The sequence below is a fragment of the Chinchilla lanigera genome, unplaced genomic scaffold, assembly GCF_000276665.1.
Source record: "Chinchilla lanigera isolate Chin_1 unplaced genomic scaffold, ChiLan1.0 scaffold00066, whole genome shotgun sequence".
In the NCBI taxonomy this organism is placed as follows: Eukaryota; Metazoa; Chordata; class Mammalia; order Rodentia; family Chinchillidae; genus Chinchilla; species Chinchilla lanigera.
Window position 1 is genome coordinate 8,317,630 of NW_004955467.1, and position 14,854 is coordinate 8,332,483.

The 14,854-nt window shown below is 39.0% G+C and overlaps 1 protein-coding gene across 4 annotated transcripts in view; it reads left to right on the plus strand.

Annotated features, from left to right (window-relative positions):
• Myh10 (myosin, heavy chain 10, non-muscle) overlaps window positions 1–14,854 on the plus strand; it is a 128,946-nt gene that overhangs the window by 19,116 nt on the left and 94,976 nt on the right. For all 4 annotated transcript variants that reach the window (XM_013522097.1, XM_005399398.2, XM_005399399.2 and 1 more), the window contains exon 3: window positions 2,781–2,937. In XM_013522097.1, coding sequence (XP_013377551.1) covers window positions 2,781–2,937 — 157 coding nt within the window. The remainder of the gene's footprint in view (window positions 1–2,780; window positions 2,938–14,854) is intronic.

A 14,854-nucleotide genomic window follows, 5' to 3' on the forward strand; every position in this document is an offset into this window, starting at 1 on the left:
TTATGTAAACGTGAGGTTGTATGTATTTATATATGTATAAAAATTCATTGCTGTTTGGTTATGACTTATTAACGTCACTATATATAAACTCAAGAAAAGTATTGAGTTGCCTTTCCTTTTCTTTTCTCATCATTTATATGTATATATGTGTGTGTGTATATATCTCTTTGTACTTATTTGTGGTATTGGGCCTTCACAGTGAGCTACACACAAAAACTGTACTTAATAATGTGGCACCACATGATATTTTCATATGCATATACATTATATTACCAGGTTAAACATACCTGTCTCCTTAAACAGTATCACTTCTTTGTGGATAAAACATTGAAGCTGGGCATGGTGATACATGCGTGTAATACCAGCAGGGAGGCTGAGGCAGGAGGATCATCACAAGTTCAAAGCCACCCTGGGGTACATAGTGAGTTCAAGGCCAGCCTGAACTATGTAGCAAGACCCTGTCTCAAAAAAAAAAAAAGAAAAAGAAGAAGAAGAAGAAAAAGAAGAAAGAAAGGCCTTTCTTTTAGCTTTTTGAGATAATACAGTACACACTATCTGGAGTCTATTTTTCTTGCCTCTGGTTGTGCTTATCAGATGGGCAGCAGAGGGAGACTATAGACTAGTTGGACAAGAGGCTTGGGTGGGAGAAAGGCTAGGAAGCCCAGGAGCCTACCGAAGTTGTCTAAAGTGTGCATACTGGGAGAAGGCCAGGGCTCAGGACTTGATCAACAAGGTAGGGGATCTCAGGCAAACAAGGGACATAATTCCATCTGGTCCACCCAGATGTGAGGCCCGAGCCAGTAGCCCAATGTGGTGACCTGGGGGCGGGCACCCTTTGCTTTTGTTCCCCTCTGGACCATAACCCAGAAAGGAAGTGCGTTCGACCTCTGAGCCTGTGCTGGTGAGTGAGGGCAGGACACAGGGAGCAGCCCGAGAGCTGGTTCTGATCACTGGTGGGCTCTGGCAGGCTCTGGCAGGCTCTCCTCCTCGTGTTTTAGCGTTAGTAACTGCAGTATTCAAAATAAAGTGGTCTCTAGAGGGCTTTCTGGTGACCATTGCCAAAGGTTTCAGCCCTTATGAACGCAGCTGTTTGTTAGAATCCCCCTTAGTGTGCCCTGGGGAAGCTGGCCATGCACTGCAGCCTGACACTCCCGATCCGCCTGCCTTTCATAGTGTCCTCTCTCTGTTAGAATTTGGTCCAGCAAAATCATCTTCAATAAAAGGTCTGTTTCGTATGCAGCTGAGTCCTTTCCAAAGGCCTCGGTACTGCAGAGGGCAGGGGCATCTGGCAGCAGTCCTCACTGCTCTGTTTTTCCGTAATTCTCAGAGTCAGTTTTGAATAATATCCTCAAAAATCAGTCTGTGATTTAAATAATTATTATTATTTGCAGTGCTGGGGATTGAATCCAGGGCCTAGTGCATGTTCAGCAAGCACTCTACTGCTGAGCTTCATCCCAGCCCTTTTTAAATTTTGAGACAGCAAGTTGCTAAGTTTTCTAGGCTTGGGCCAGGGGTATAGCTCAGTGGCACAGCACCTGCTTTTCAAGCATGAGCTCATGAGTTCAGTTCCCAGTACCACCCAAAAAACCCCCACAGTTTTTTAGGCTTGCGTCCTCAAATTTGTGATACTATCTCAGACTCCTGAGTAGCTAAGATTATATGCTTGTACCACCATGCCCAACTAAAATTTTATTTTATTTATTTTTTCTTTTTAGCAGTACTGTGCTTTGAACCTAGGGTCTTGCATATGCTAGACAAGTGCCTTACCCCTAAACCAGGCCCAGTCCATACAACTTTTAAAAACCTTAAAGTCATAAATGTTCATAGTGTCAGTTATGCTACAGGAACAATCCTATAGGAAGGGTTTGTATCGTCTAGACCAGCTGCTCTGAAAAATTACTGAGGACCCCAAGTTTATGTGGTTTGTATTTATCAATATTTATCATATTAGAAATTAAAATAAAGTTTTAAATGTTGGTTACCTTTTTATTTATTTTTATTATTATTTTTTGTACCAGGAATTGAACTCACAATCTTGCATTTGCCAGGCAGGCACTGCACCGCTGGACTAAATCTCCAGCCTATCTTATTTTAAAATAATAGCAAATTGTAACAAATTAGCCTGAATAATTGTATTTATATTTATTTAAACAAGTTTTTGTAACCTCAGAGCTAAAACTTAACATTTTTGTAAATCTGTTTAATATTTTAAAAGATAGCTAGATTCTCATCTCTGCTTCTGCATTTAATTTGTAATGAAAAATATTATGGCTGAACTAGTTGAAAAAAACCCTGCCTTACACAGATAATTGTTTGGAAAAGAGAGGAGTATTTTAATAGGTTTTTCAGGTCACTTTGACTATTCTTTGATACTGTACCCAAGCTTGACAAGATGAGCTGCAGTGTGGGATCTGAAACTATGTTAATGAGCTTTCTGGAACTCCTGTACTCAGGAGAAAATGAATCTGAAAAGGCAAATAACATATGGTTTGAACCTTCGTAGTCTGGTGAAGTCATGAAGCCCACGTTATTTCTATTTTAAAGGTGAGGAAATTGAGTCCAGAAAAGTGCCCCGTAACCACTCTGTGGGAGAGTTATTTGTGGTTCACAGTCGGAAGTTGGCTTTGTGGGCTAAATTTAATTTGGGGGCTACATTAATTATCCAAAGAATAAAGAACTGCTTAAATTGCTGTGGTGTAGTTGTGTCCTGATTGCACCCTAACTGATAAGTACAGGGTTTTTGTTTGTTTTTTAATGTTGTATTTTATATTTTATTCTAGACTTATTCTGGACTCTTCTGTGTAGTCATAAATCCTTATAAGAACCTTCCAATTTACTCTGAGAATATCATCGAAATGTACAGAGGGAAGAAACGTCATGAGATGCCCCCACACATCTATGCTATATCTGAATCTGCCTACAGATGTATGCTTCAAGGTAAGTGGCAATGTTAGAATGAGAAATACCCAGAATTTCTGAAATCGTATTTAGTGTTTTTTAATGTCTCCATGTAGTCTCTAAAAGATTTTAATTTTCTTTCTAAAAAATTTATTTTTATTATTAGATAAGAATAATGAGTTCTTCAGATTAGAATAGACAGTGTGGCCATACTCTATAAGAAGCTGGGAAGTATGTTTGTTGTTCCTATCAATACTTCATGTAAATTTACGTATTAAAGAGCATCTAGTTTTTGTATACATTCCATCCCCACCACAAGCCAGGGTAGCTAATAAATACTCCGTTACATTAGGTTTTAAAACCAGCAGGAATGGACCAGGGATGGAACTTAGTGGTAGAACACTTGCCTAACATATGCAAAGGCCTGGGTTCCATCCCCAGCACTGCACATAGCAAAAGCAGCAGAAAGAATAACAGGTGGAAACTTCACTGGGCAAAGAAAAATTAGTAAGTGTTACTTGTGATTTAAATATGCATAAAAAGGGATAATAACAGCAAAAAAAGGAAAGTTAAAAAACATTTAGTTGTTCGATTTTGATTACTTTCTTTTGGATCAGAATGAAATAAAAGTTTGAAGAGCCCTTCACTTGAACCATTGCTTACCCACAGTGGTTTATGGAGGGATTTTTTATTTTTATTTTTTTGTTTGGTACCAGGAATTGAACTCAGGACCTTACACTTGCCAGGCAGGTGCTGTTGGAGGGATGTTTTTGTAAGCTACAATATAGCAGAATGCCTTGCATGGGAGAAGAAACTGGAAAAGTGCCCTCCTTCACTTGCTGAAGCCACAGTCTTGTCTAAAAAAACACATTCAAACATTTGAGATTAGCGACCCCCCTCAGCTCCTTGAAGTGTGATAGAGAAGGTGTGTCCCCAGAAGGCTAAGGGCAGGCTTCCATGCATCTTCCTAATTTTTAAAGTGGGGATAATACCCCAGACCTCTGAGCTTAATGTATATACTAGGAGTGATTTTGGCATTTGTTAAGAGAAAAACGTTAGAATATGAACATACTCACTACGTTAGTGTAGGCTTCCTAGGAAAAGGAAGCACAGGGGACAGTGTTAGCAGGCTGTCAGGCCCTGTCATAGCATCCTGCCATCTCTCATAAACCATAGGCCGCGTGCTGAGAGGTACCAGAGAATGACTGAGGTTGGTGAGGTTTGGCCCAGATGTATGCCAGAGGGCATGGATGCTCTTTAGCATTTTTATCAGTGTAACAGTACCTGAAGAAGTGAAGGCTGTGAGTGACAGAAACTGACAGGGATGATAAATACATTTCATGAAAAGAAGCTAGAATTTTTAAATCTTTGGACAGGATGAATGGGGAATTGAATCTAATGTAATAGTTAACAGGGATAAATGTGATGTCCCATTACTAGATTATCAAACAAGCGTGAATACAGAATGAAGAAGATGTGAGGAAGACATGGCCTGCAAGCATATTATTACTGATACCATCATTATTAATGTTAGAATGAACATTTATTGAAAATTACGGGGCTGGGGATTTGGCTCAGCGGCAAAGCGCCTGCCTCGCAAGAGCAAGGTCGTGAGTTCGGTTCCCGGTACCAGAGAAAACCAAAAAAAAAAAAAAAAAAAAGAAGATTACTATGAGTCAGGCCTAGGAATATATACTATGTGTATTTACTTGTATTATTTAATGCACGCTATTATTTAATGCACAACCCTGTAAAATAAATAAAATTATTATCCCTATTAATTAAAAGAGGTAACCAGAAGAGATCTTAATTTTTTTAAAGTTTGAATTATAAGGGACAGTGCACCAGTAAAATACAGAGATGCATGATGCGTAGTAGTTACTCAATAAGTATTTGTTGAATGAATGGGTGGGAGCAGAGTTCTTGGCATAAACTTGATTACAAGAAATCGCACACTTAGTGAGAGCATGGAATGTCAGAATTGACACACTTGGAAACAGACTAAAGTGGTGCAGCAAAAGACTAGAATGTAGGACAAAAGGAAACTGATAGAATGTAAGAGAGAACGTGTAGGAAACGGAGAGGATATATAGACTCCTTCATTTCCATCAAAGAAATGATAGTTTTGAAAAAGCTCACCTAGACTAATGAAAGACTTGGGTCTTGAGATGGAAAAGTGTCACGTAGGACTATTGAAGGGAAGAGACACACACCTTGCGTTCTGCAATTTGACAGACACATCAAAACTACATGGTGTCCATGGGAAGGGAATCACGAGCGTCAGACTTCTCATTAACTGTACTACGTTCAGCAACTGAATGCAATAACGGCAACCTCCATTATCACCTGAGGCCGTCCAGACCCCGCAGTCCAGGGCCAACACCGTGGCTGGTCTTCCTTTGCTCTTGATGCCTCACTGGGACCTCCACCCCAGCCGGGAGCCATCGTCCTTTTGGGAGAGGGCAAGCGGAGCTGCTCTGGCAAGCTAAACACAGAACAGTAACTCCAAAGGCCGCCTTTGTAAGCTGCCTCAAATGCTTAGGACCTAAGATTCTACCATCTTCCTGGAGTCTTAGAATGAAAGTGAACACCTTGGTTGTCTCTTGGTTCTTGGTCTTTTGCATTTCCATTATGCACTTTTATGGTAACTCCCATTCTTTGATGTGCAAAGGGCCCTATAGGTCCAGTGTCTTCATCGGATGATTCCTTTTTCTCCAGGCCTTCCCTGAAATTTGGCTTCCCCCTGGTATGCTGTTTGAGCCCTTTCAGTGAAGACTGAGTCATCACCCAGATCCCCTGCCCTGGGACATGCAGTGTGTCCCTACTTGCCTTGCATCTGTTAAACCTTCCCCTCTTTGGTCCATGGAGAAGCTGTGTCCCCTTCATCCGCCTTCATCAGTTTCTAGCCCTCTTCTTTCTGGTTCCTCTCCTCACTCCTTGAGGCCTCTGGCACATCATTTTTCTCTTTACCTCAACACTTGCTGTAACCCTGCTTTGTGTCATAGTTTTTCATGAACAATCCAGTGTCTTGATGTTACTTATGCCAGCAGTTTTTATGGTAATGCTAGACATTGCCATCTTTTGAAATTACCTGATTTTTTAAACACTATTTCAGAAATTCTATACCAGTGTCCTTCCATATTTGTGGTCCAGTCCAGAAGTCTCCCAGCAGTGTCCTTTGCCTCCGTGTGGACCCACAGTCTATTAGTTGTTTTACTTTCCCCATATATATTAGCAATGGCCCTTTCACTGTCTTCTGTATGTAGTCTAGCATCATGATCTTATTTCAGCAGTCTTATGTCCATATCCTAATACTCCTTATCCTGTTCTTTTTTCACTCCTTTGGCAAAATGTTCATGCTGGGTGGATCCAGGTGTTTGTCTCTTTCAATCCCTTCGTTTGGGTTGCTGATGCTTCTGGAGTTAGTTCACAAGCTGAGCAGATTGATACTGCTGTGATTTCCTGACCGTGAGCCCCAATACTGCTCCCAACATGATCTGCCAGTCCTACCTTGTTTCTCTAGGGAGGTAATTATTCCACTTTCCATGATGATCAAACCTCTTCATGCTGCAGATCTCTGGGTTCCTACATGGCTCTCAGCTACCCAGCTGGTAGTTTCCCAGTCCACAAAGAAATGGGAAGCCATCAGAGAAGAACTGCCCCCACTTCCCGAGTCAGATTTATGGAGCGTCCATGCTTGTGTCCACTCCTGTCCAAGGCCAGACTTCTCAGTTCCCTCACTACTAATATTGATCACATCTCTTTCAGTCTTTCAGGATTCTCAGTGTTAATTATTCTGAGATGTAACTGTGTCTTCTACCATTTTTATTTATAGGCTTCCAACATTAGCATTAAATTTACTAGTCTTTCCCATTGCCTCAAAAAAAAAGAGCACTGCTTCCTTTCACATCCAGATTTTTGAAACAGTATACAGGCATTTTTGAAACACTCTACAGATATGGTTGGTGTTAAGAGCTTGTGGAAATGCTCTCCCATGCTGGGAGTGGTGGCTCACATCTGTAATCCTGGCACTGGAGAGGGAGGCTGAGGCAGAAGGGTTTCAAGGCCAGCCTGGGCTATGTAGCAAGATGAAGGCAGCCTGAACTACATAGTGAGACCGTGCCTCAAAAAAAAAGACAAAGAAAAAGAAAATGCTCTCTTTTCTCAGGCAACTAAGAGCAAGGTTTTAGCTGAGAGTGAGAAGGAGGAAGGAGCGATCAGAGGCAGAAATAGTGTAACTGGGTCATCTAGGAAAGACGGGTGGTGATACTTGGGTATATACCAGTGTCATTGCATCAGATATCTAAACCAGTAGCTATTAGAAATACAAGGAGAATGTGAACCATGATAACAGGAGGAGAAAAAAGATTATAAATGGAAATTTAACATGCTTTTCTTAGAATTTGGCACATTAAGGTGGGGTGAGAATATATAAAATGTGATTTAACATAGTTTAGAAGTTTTAATTGAAAGATGTGTGTACAGTACTAGTGCCCATCAAGCAGAGAACACATTTGCAAAGATGGCATAAATTCTATAATATGCCAGTGAAAAATCTCAATTCCTACAAGAAAAAATCATAGGCTACATTCTCCAGCCCAAAATATTCAAATAAAGATTGCCAACTGGATTAGTTTTTGTGGGAGTGTGTTTGTTGAGTACTTTCTGTCTTTGCTATTAGTCATTAAGTTGTGTGGCTTTTTTTGGTGAAAGAGGAAATAAAAATTTAAGTAGTATATTCTTTAGAAATGAACCGCAGGGGGCTGAGAATGTGACTCGGTGGTAGACTTACCTTGTATGCGTAAGGGTTCAATCCCCAGCACCACAAAAAAAGAAAGAAAGAAAACCACCACAACAAATATCACATATAGAAAAATGTGTGAGTTATGGCAACTCACATTAAGAAACAGTTTAACTGAACCAGAAGAATGCCAGTGGGAGAATCTGAGATCCATCTTTACATTTTAAAAACACAAAGCCCAAACAATTGTAGAGGTAATGTTTGTCAGATCTTATTAGACGATTCCTATGTTATCTAATTGGATTTAAGCCATTAAACAATGCAAAATAATCTGTATAACCTCAAGATCAGAATCTGTCAGTAAAATTTAAATGGCTTAAATTACTTTTTTACTTTTTTATGAGAGTAATACATGAAGATAGTTAAAACAACAAATATACAGTAAGGTAAGTCTGACTACATTACTGAAAAAAACAAGAGACACCTGTTCTATTCCTGCCCATCCTGGATTCCCTGTTTAGAGAAAAGTATACTTTATCTGTTTCTTATATGTGTACATGTCTAATTGTAAGTAACAAGTCTATGCCTTTCATTTTTACTTCTAGTATCATCTATATATTTCTTATTATAACAGAGTTTTTTATAACAGAGTTATAACAGAGTTTTAATGCATCTAACATTCCTGATAGAAATTAAATCACCATCGATTCGCATTTCCTTTCTTACATTATTTGTTGCTTTCCCTGGGGTGAACAGTTTTCCTACCTTGGGAGCAGGGAAGTCTTGCAACTGCCTGCATTAATTTGCTAATACTGCACATCTTCTAATGCATAGAAATCATTACATAATGTCCTGGTGTCTTTCCGCTTGGAGACGGGCCTGCAGCCCTTTGTCTCAAGTCTGGGCCTGTTGCTCTTTGGGCTTGCCTTCTCCTACACTCCAGAAATTCATTCCTTTTGTTTCTTTCTTTCTTTGATTGTATATCTTCATGTACAGATTTCATATGGTGTAACTTTGGATGGAGTTTTACCTCTAGTTGCTTTGGTGTTTTTGATTTTTGAGACAAGGGCTCACTATGTAGTCCAGGCTGACCTTGAATGCGTTTCCAGGGGTGACCTCAAACTCACAGAGATCCTCCAACCTCAGCCTCCCGAGTGCTGGGGTTACAGACATGTGCCACCATGCCTGACTTCTAGTAGTTTTCTGACATATTATAGAAACAACCCATCCTTCAGTAGTGATACTAAGGATGGCTTCTCTGTGTAGTGAATGTCAAGCAGCTGTATTGAAAAGATGTCTGACGTATGGAATTCTTCTCACGTGTAATAGGCACACATACTTTCACTTTTAAGAATAAGCACTTTAAGAACAGGATTGAGAGCTGGGCTACATAATGAGTTCCAGCCAGCCTGAACTGTCTCAAATAAATAAATAAATTGATTGATTGATTGATATAAATCAAAATGTGAACCTTTAAAAATGAAGGTTGAGGGCAGGCATGGTGGCACACACCTGTAATCCCAGCACTCTGGAAGGCTGAAGCAGGAGGATCGCCCCATGAGTTCAAAGCCATCCTGGGCTACATGAGTGAGTTCAAGGTCAGCCTGCACTACATAGTGAGACCCTGTCTCAAAACAAAACAACAGCAAAATAACAGTAACAGTCAAGGTTGATTTTGGGAGGGGGTTTGAAAAGGACTAAATGCCATATATCTACGTACCAACTCCCACAATGAATGTGTTCACTATGTATCTCAAACATGCACTAATAAAAAAACTTAAAAATTGTTTGAAATGAGCTGTAAGTATTCTACATCAGGAGAAATAAAAACAAGGAAGATAAGCCATCCTCCCAAAGAAACACCAAGAAATATTTTCAAAAGTCTGAAAATGCGTGATATTTATAACAGTGTAAGTGCTTTTAACACCCTTTAAGAGACAGCCTAATACAATCATGCCCTATTTACAGGAAAGACAACTCAAAATAATAAAACAATAAAAGTTTAAGGATGGGCAGATACCATAGTCTATCCCATACGAAAAGAGAGCACCCAGCTAAAGTAAACTTAGAAACAGGAACAGAAAGCATTTTATGTCAGGAAAATGGATATTTTATAATGAACTATGGTTTCCTTGGTTCTACATGTGGGATCTTCCACCGTAGGAATGTGAGACAAGAGGCAAGGTCACTCATCCTGTAAAACTATAAAGTGTAGTAAAACCCTCCACTGGCGGGACAAAAAAGTGAAAACAGTATCAAGTAGTGATAAATGCTGTGAAGAAAACAGAAACGATGAGGTCACGCAGAGTGAAAAGATTAGGGAAGGTATAAAACTGATTTCAGAGGGTGATTAGTTAAAAGTATAAAAATGAGTAGCTTTCTTATGTATTGCTAGTTATCTTTTACTATAACCAAAAATAAATAAATGGTTAAAATAAACACAGTAGTTTTGCCATTCCCAGAGTGTCATATTCATCCACAGTTCGGCCTTTGAATGTGACTTTTCTCATTCCCATTCTGCACTGAGATCATTTACTAGTAGTTCTCCCCTTGTTAGCCCAAAGTAGAGCTTCATTGCATACATGTTCCATGGTTTGTTCATTGTTTACCATCTAAGAAGATTATTTCCAGATTTTGGTAATAGGTTGAGTTACGTGAGTATAAAGTTTTCATTTCACCTGAGCCAATAGGGGTAGGTGTAGGATTGCTGGATCACACAGCAGGTATATGCCCAACTTTGTAAGAAATTCCCAAACTGTTTTTCAAAGCAGCTCTGTCAGTTGACAGCCCTACCACCGACAGATGAGTTCCAGTTTTTCTAAATCCTTGTTAGTATTTGGTATTGCCAGTTAAATTTGTTGTATTTCTAACAGGTCTGTCATGGCTTCTCATTGTGTTTTTAAGTTTTTCCCTATGTATCTATGGTGTGATTATTTGGCATCTCTATATCATTGGTGGTATCAAAATCTTGACCTTTTTTTAAAACTTGGATAGTTTATTTTCATGCTGTTCAGTTTTGAAAACTCTTTGTCCTTGCCAGATACACATACTTTATTAGATAAGTAATTTGCAGTTTTTTCCTTTCAGTAAGGTAGATTTTGAGTTAAATTTTCTATTTAGTTCAACATATGGATTGAGATTCATTTGTTCCGCATATGGCTATCAAATTGTTACAGCACTATTTGTTGAAAACACTATTTGTTCCTCCAATAAATTCCTTTACCTTTGTGGAAATTCACCACAGGCCTGTTCAGGGATTCTCTGTTCTTCTAAACCATGTGTCTGTCTTTTCATCGATATCTTACTATCTCTTCATCAATATCTGACTTGATTAATTGTACCTTTATAGTAAATCTTGAAATCAGATGGTAAGTCTTCCATCATTGTTCTTTTTTAAAAATTGTTTTATCTGTTGTAGTTCCTTTGTTTTTCCACATATACACATTTTAAAGTCCCGTTTATCTGTCCCCCCCATAATCCTGACATTTTGATTAGATTGCATTAAATCTGTACATTGTTTGGTGCAGAGTTAACAATATTGAGTCTTCCAATTCATGAGCAGTTATTTTCATTAGTGTTTATACTTTTTAGCATACTGCTCTTAAACATTTTTTGTTAGATTAATATCTGAGTACAACATATACCTTAGTGGTGCTAAACATTTTATATTTTTTAGTTTTAAATGCATCTTTTAAAGTTTCAATTTCCAATTGTCACTACTTATATATAGAAGTAGGATTTGAAAAATACACTAACTTTTTTATGTCTGTGTTAAACTAATTATTCTAGATTTTTTTTTCTTGGTAAATTCTTTCAAATTTTCTGTTGAGATAATTACTCCTCCTCAGGTGGAGAATTATTATTTTCACCTTCCAAATCTATGCCTTTTTTCCCTTGCTTTGCAGTGTTAAAGAGAAGTGACAGGAACAGACGTCTTTGCCTTATTCCTGGTCTTAGACATACAATCTTCATTCTTCCACCAGGATAGAGGTTGTAGAAGGATTTTTTGTAGATCCCCTTTATCGGGTCAAAGTTCTGTTGCATTCCTAGTTTGCTGAGTGTTGTTTCTTTAATCATGAATGGGTGTTGAGTTTCGAGAAATGCTTCCCTGTGTCTGTTTAGTGATCGTACGGTTTTTCTTTCTCAGTCTGTGGATATATTAAACCAGATTTTTTTCTTTTTGGATATTAGACTAGCTTTGTATTCCCTGGCAAACACCACTTGTTCATTGTATGTATCATTTTTTGAAATCTGTCACACAATTTGATTTTCTAACATTTTGTTAAGAATTTGTGTACCTTTGTTTACAAGAAATATTTATGTGCTGTTTCTTCTAATATCATTTTTCCAGTTTTAGTGTCAGGGTAAGGATTGTCTCTTGGAATGGCTTAGGAAATGTTTCTGTTTTTTCCATTTCCTGATGTGCTGGTAGAGAATCTATTCTTTGTTAAGTGTTTTGTAGAATTCACCAGTAAAGCTGTGTTTTCTTTGTGGGAAGGTTTTTAATTGAATTTCTTTGATAGATAAAGGGCTATTTGGGTTACTGTTTCTTCTCAAGTAAACTTTAGTAGTGTATTTTTTTAAAGAAATTATTCCTTTCACTGGGCGTGGTGGCGCACACCTGTACTCCCAGCACTCAGGAGGCTGAGGCAGGAGGGTTGTTGCAAGTTTGAGATCAGCCTGGGCTACAAAGTGAGCTCAAGGCCAGCCTGAACTACATAGCAAGACCCTGTCTCAAAAAGACAGACAGTCAGACAGACAGACAGACAGAAAGAAAGAAAAGAAAGAAGGAAAGAAATTAAGAAATTATTCCTTTCATCTTAGTTGTCAAGTATTTTAGTATAAAGTATTCCTAATATTATTTTCTTTTAATATATGTGGGCTCTGCAGTGATAGTCCCTTTCTTATTATGGGACTTATTAGTTATTTGTGTCTTTTTCTCTTTTTTTCCTGTCCAGTTTGGCTAGAGTTTATCAGTAAACCTCAAAGAACCAACATGTGATATCACTGATTTTTCCATTGCATTTTTCCATTTCCTTGTCATTTCCTTTCTTTGAGTTCATTTTTCTTTCTTAGTCTCTTAAGGTAGGAGCCAAGATAATTGATTGGAAAACCTCGCTGTTGAAGATTTGATTTGATTCAACGTGGATTTTTGTGTGTGTGGTTCTTTTTGTTTGTTTGTTTGTTTGTTTGTTTGGGGTTAGGGTGTTTTTGTTTTGTTTTGTTTTGTTTTGTTTTTTTTGAGACAAGGTCTCACTATGTATTTCAGGCTGGCCTTGAGCTCACTTACGTAGCCCAGGCTGGCCTCGAACTTACAGCAATCCTCCTGCGTCAGCCTCCCAAGTGCTCTACTATGCCTGGCTCAACATAGGTGTATAGAATACCTCCTTACGTGACTTTTGGAAGGTGCTTTGGAAAATCTGAGCTATCAAATATCTCCACTCTTTATAAAGCTAGTTGCATTTTTTAAAGTAAAAAAGTGTCCCCCTTAAATAACACTTTAAGGTTGTATCTGGTCACATTGGTAGGTTTTCAGAGTTTAAAGATCATTGTAAACGGCTGTGCTGCAATTTGTCTTTGAAGGATTGAAATAGGAGTGGGAGGAGAGAAGTATTTTCACAGAGTTGGAGAGAGTCTTGGAGGTTGTCAGGCCCATCCCCCTTGTTTGTACTGATAGAGAAACTGAGGTCCACAGGATCAGACAGACAATGAGATTAGATGGGTCTGGATAGAAGGAAGTTGGTTTTCTGCTGTTGAGGGGCTAGATTGGGAGTGACCAGCAGCATGGAGGAATTCAGTGCAGAGTGTGGATGAAAGGCAGGTTACTGTGTAGGTCTCAATTTTTTGACAATGATAATATCGCAGATAGGTGCAGGAGAAAGCTATTCCTAATCGAGTTAAGAGACTGTTTAATTTGGATGGCTTTTTGTGTTTTGATTTATTTTTTTTTATTTTTTTTTGCCATGCTGGGGATGGGATGGTACCCAGGCCTAGGCACGCATTCCACCCGTGAGCTATACCCACATCCCACTGTTTCGATTTCTTTACTGTGCAGACCAGTTCAGAAAAGCCATAGAAACTTGGTAAAGTCCTGTAGAAATCACTGAGACCAGGAAGGGTTAGGGGTCTGAAGATTTATCTATCAGCAGTGAAAAAGTTTTGGTAAAATCATGGTTGTGTCTGTTGAAGCACTGGTAAAGAATACTCATGTTAGATACATGGAGTTCGTGGCAGAGCCAGAACTAGAACAAAACATTGCTGTTCTCACCATTTTGCCAGTGCCCAGCGTAGTACCCAGCACTGGGTTTCTCCCAGCAGACGATTGTTAAAGCTGGTGATGGCTGGGATGTTGGGACTGAAGAATCATAAGATAACCTTAGATCTGAAGCAGTGCATTCTAGGGGGAAGTTAAGTGCAGTGTTGTTTGTCTAACTCCAGAATATGCTTAAAAGAAGGAAAAATTGAAGAACTTGAAGGACAGTGTCTAGGAAGGTTTCCCAGGAAAGAGAAAAGGGAATGGAATGCACAGGGACCCGCAGGATGTGTGGCTATAGGTACAGGAAGTAGGAATAAGGGTTGTTATGGGAACTGTGGGTGAACGGAGGAAGGAAGGAAGGAAGGAAGCAGACATTGACTCTTTACTGTGAGTGTTACCGTGGTTATGAGCTATTAAGAATTAAATTGGGCAGTGAGAAGCTAGAGAGAGGATGGTTAATGGGTAGAGGAGTGAGTGTAGTTGGATAGGAGGAATAATTTATAATATTTCAAACTACCTAATAGACAACATTTTCAATGTTCCTAGCACAAAAAAATGATTAGGTGTTGTCCAAGGTGATGGATATGCCAGTTATCCTGATCTGATCATTACACATTGTATTCATGCATTGAAAGGTCATATCGTACCCTATACATATGTACAATTATATGTCTTTTAAAATAATTAAATTAGACTTGAAGAGCGGGACAGTAGTAGGCTCTCTGTGCAACTCAGTTGAAGATAGTATGAATGGATTTATTTTGCTAATATCATACAACAAGAGTGTGACATGGTGTAGGGACTGTTTCTTTCATGAAAGTTATTTGTGCCAGAACTACTGTGAGATCTTTATTGGGCAGCTGATGGCATCCACCGGAGGGAAGAAAGCAAACATAGACAGGGAGCAACAGAACAGCCACCGACGCCCAGCCTGGTGACCACAGTGCTCACCAGCAACA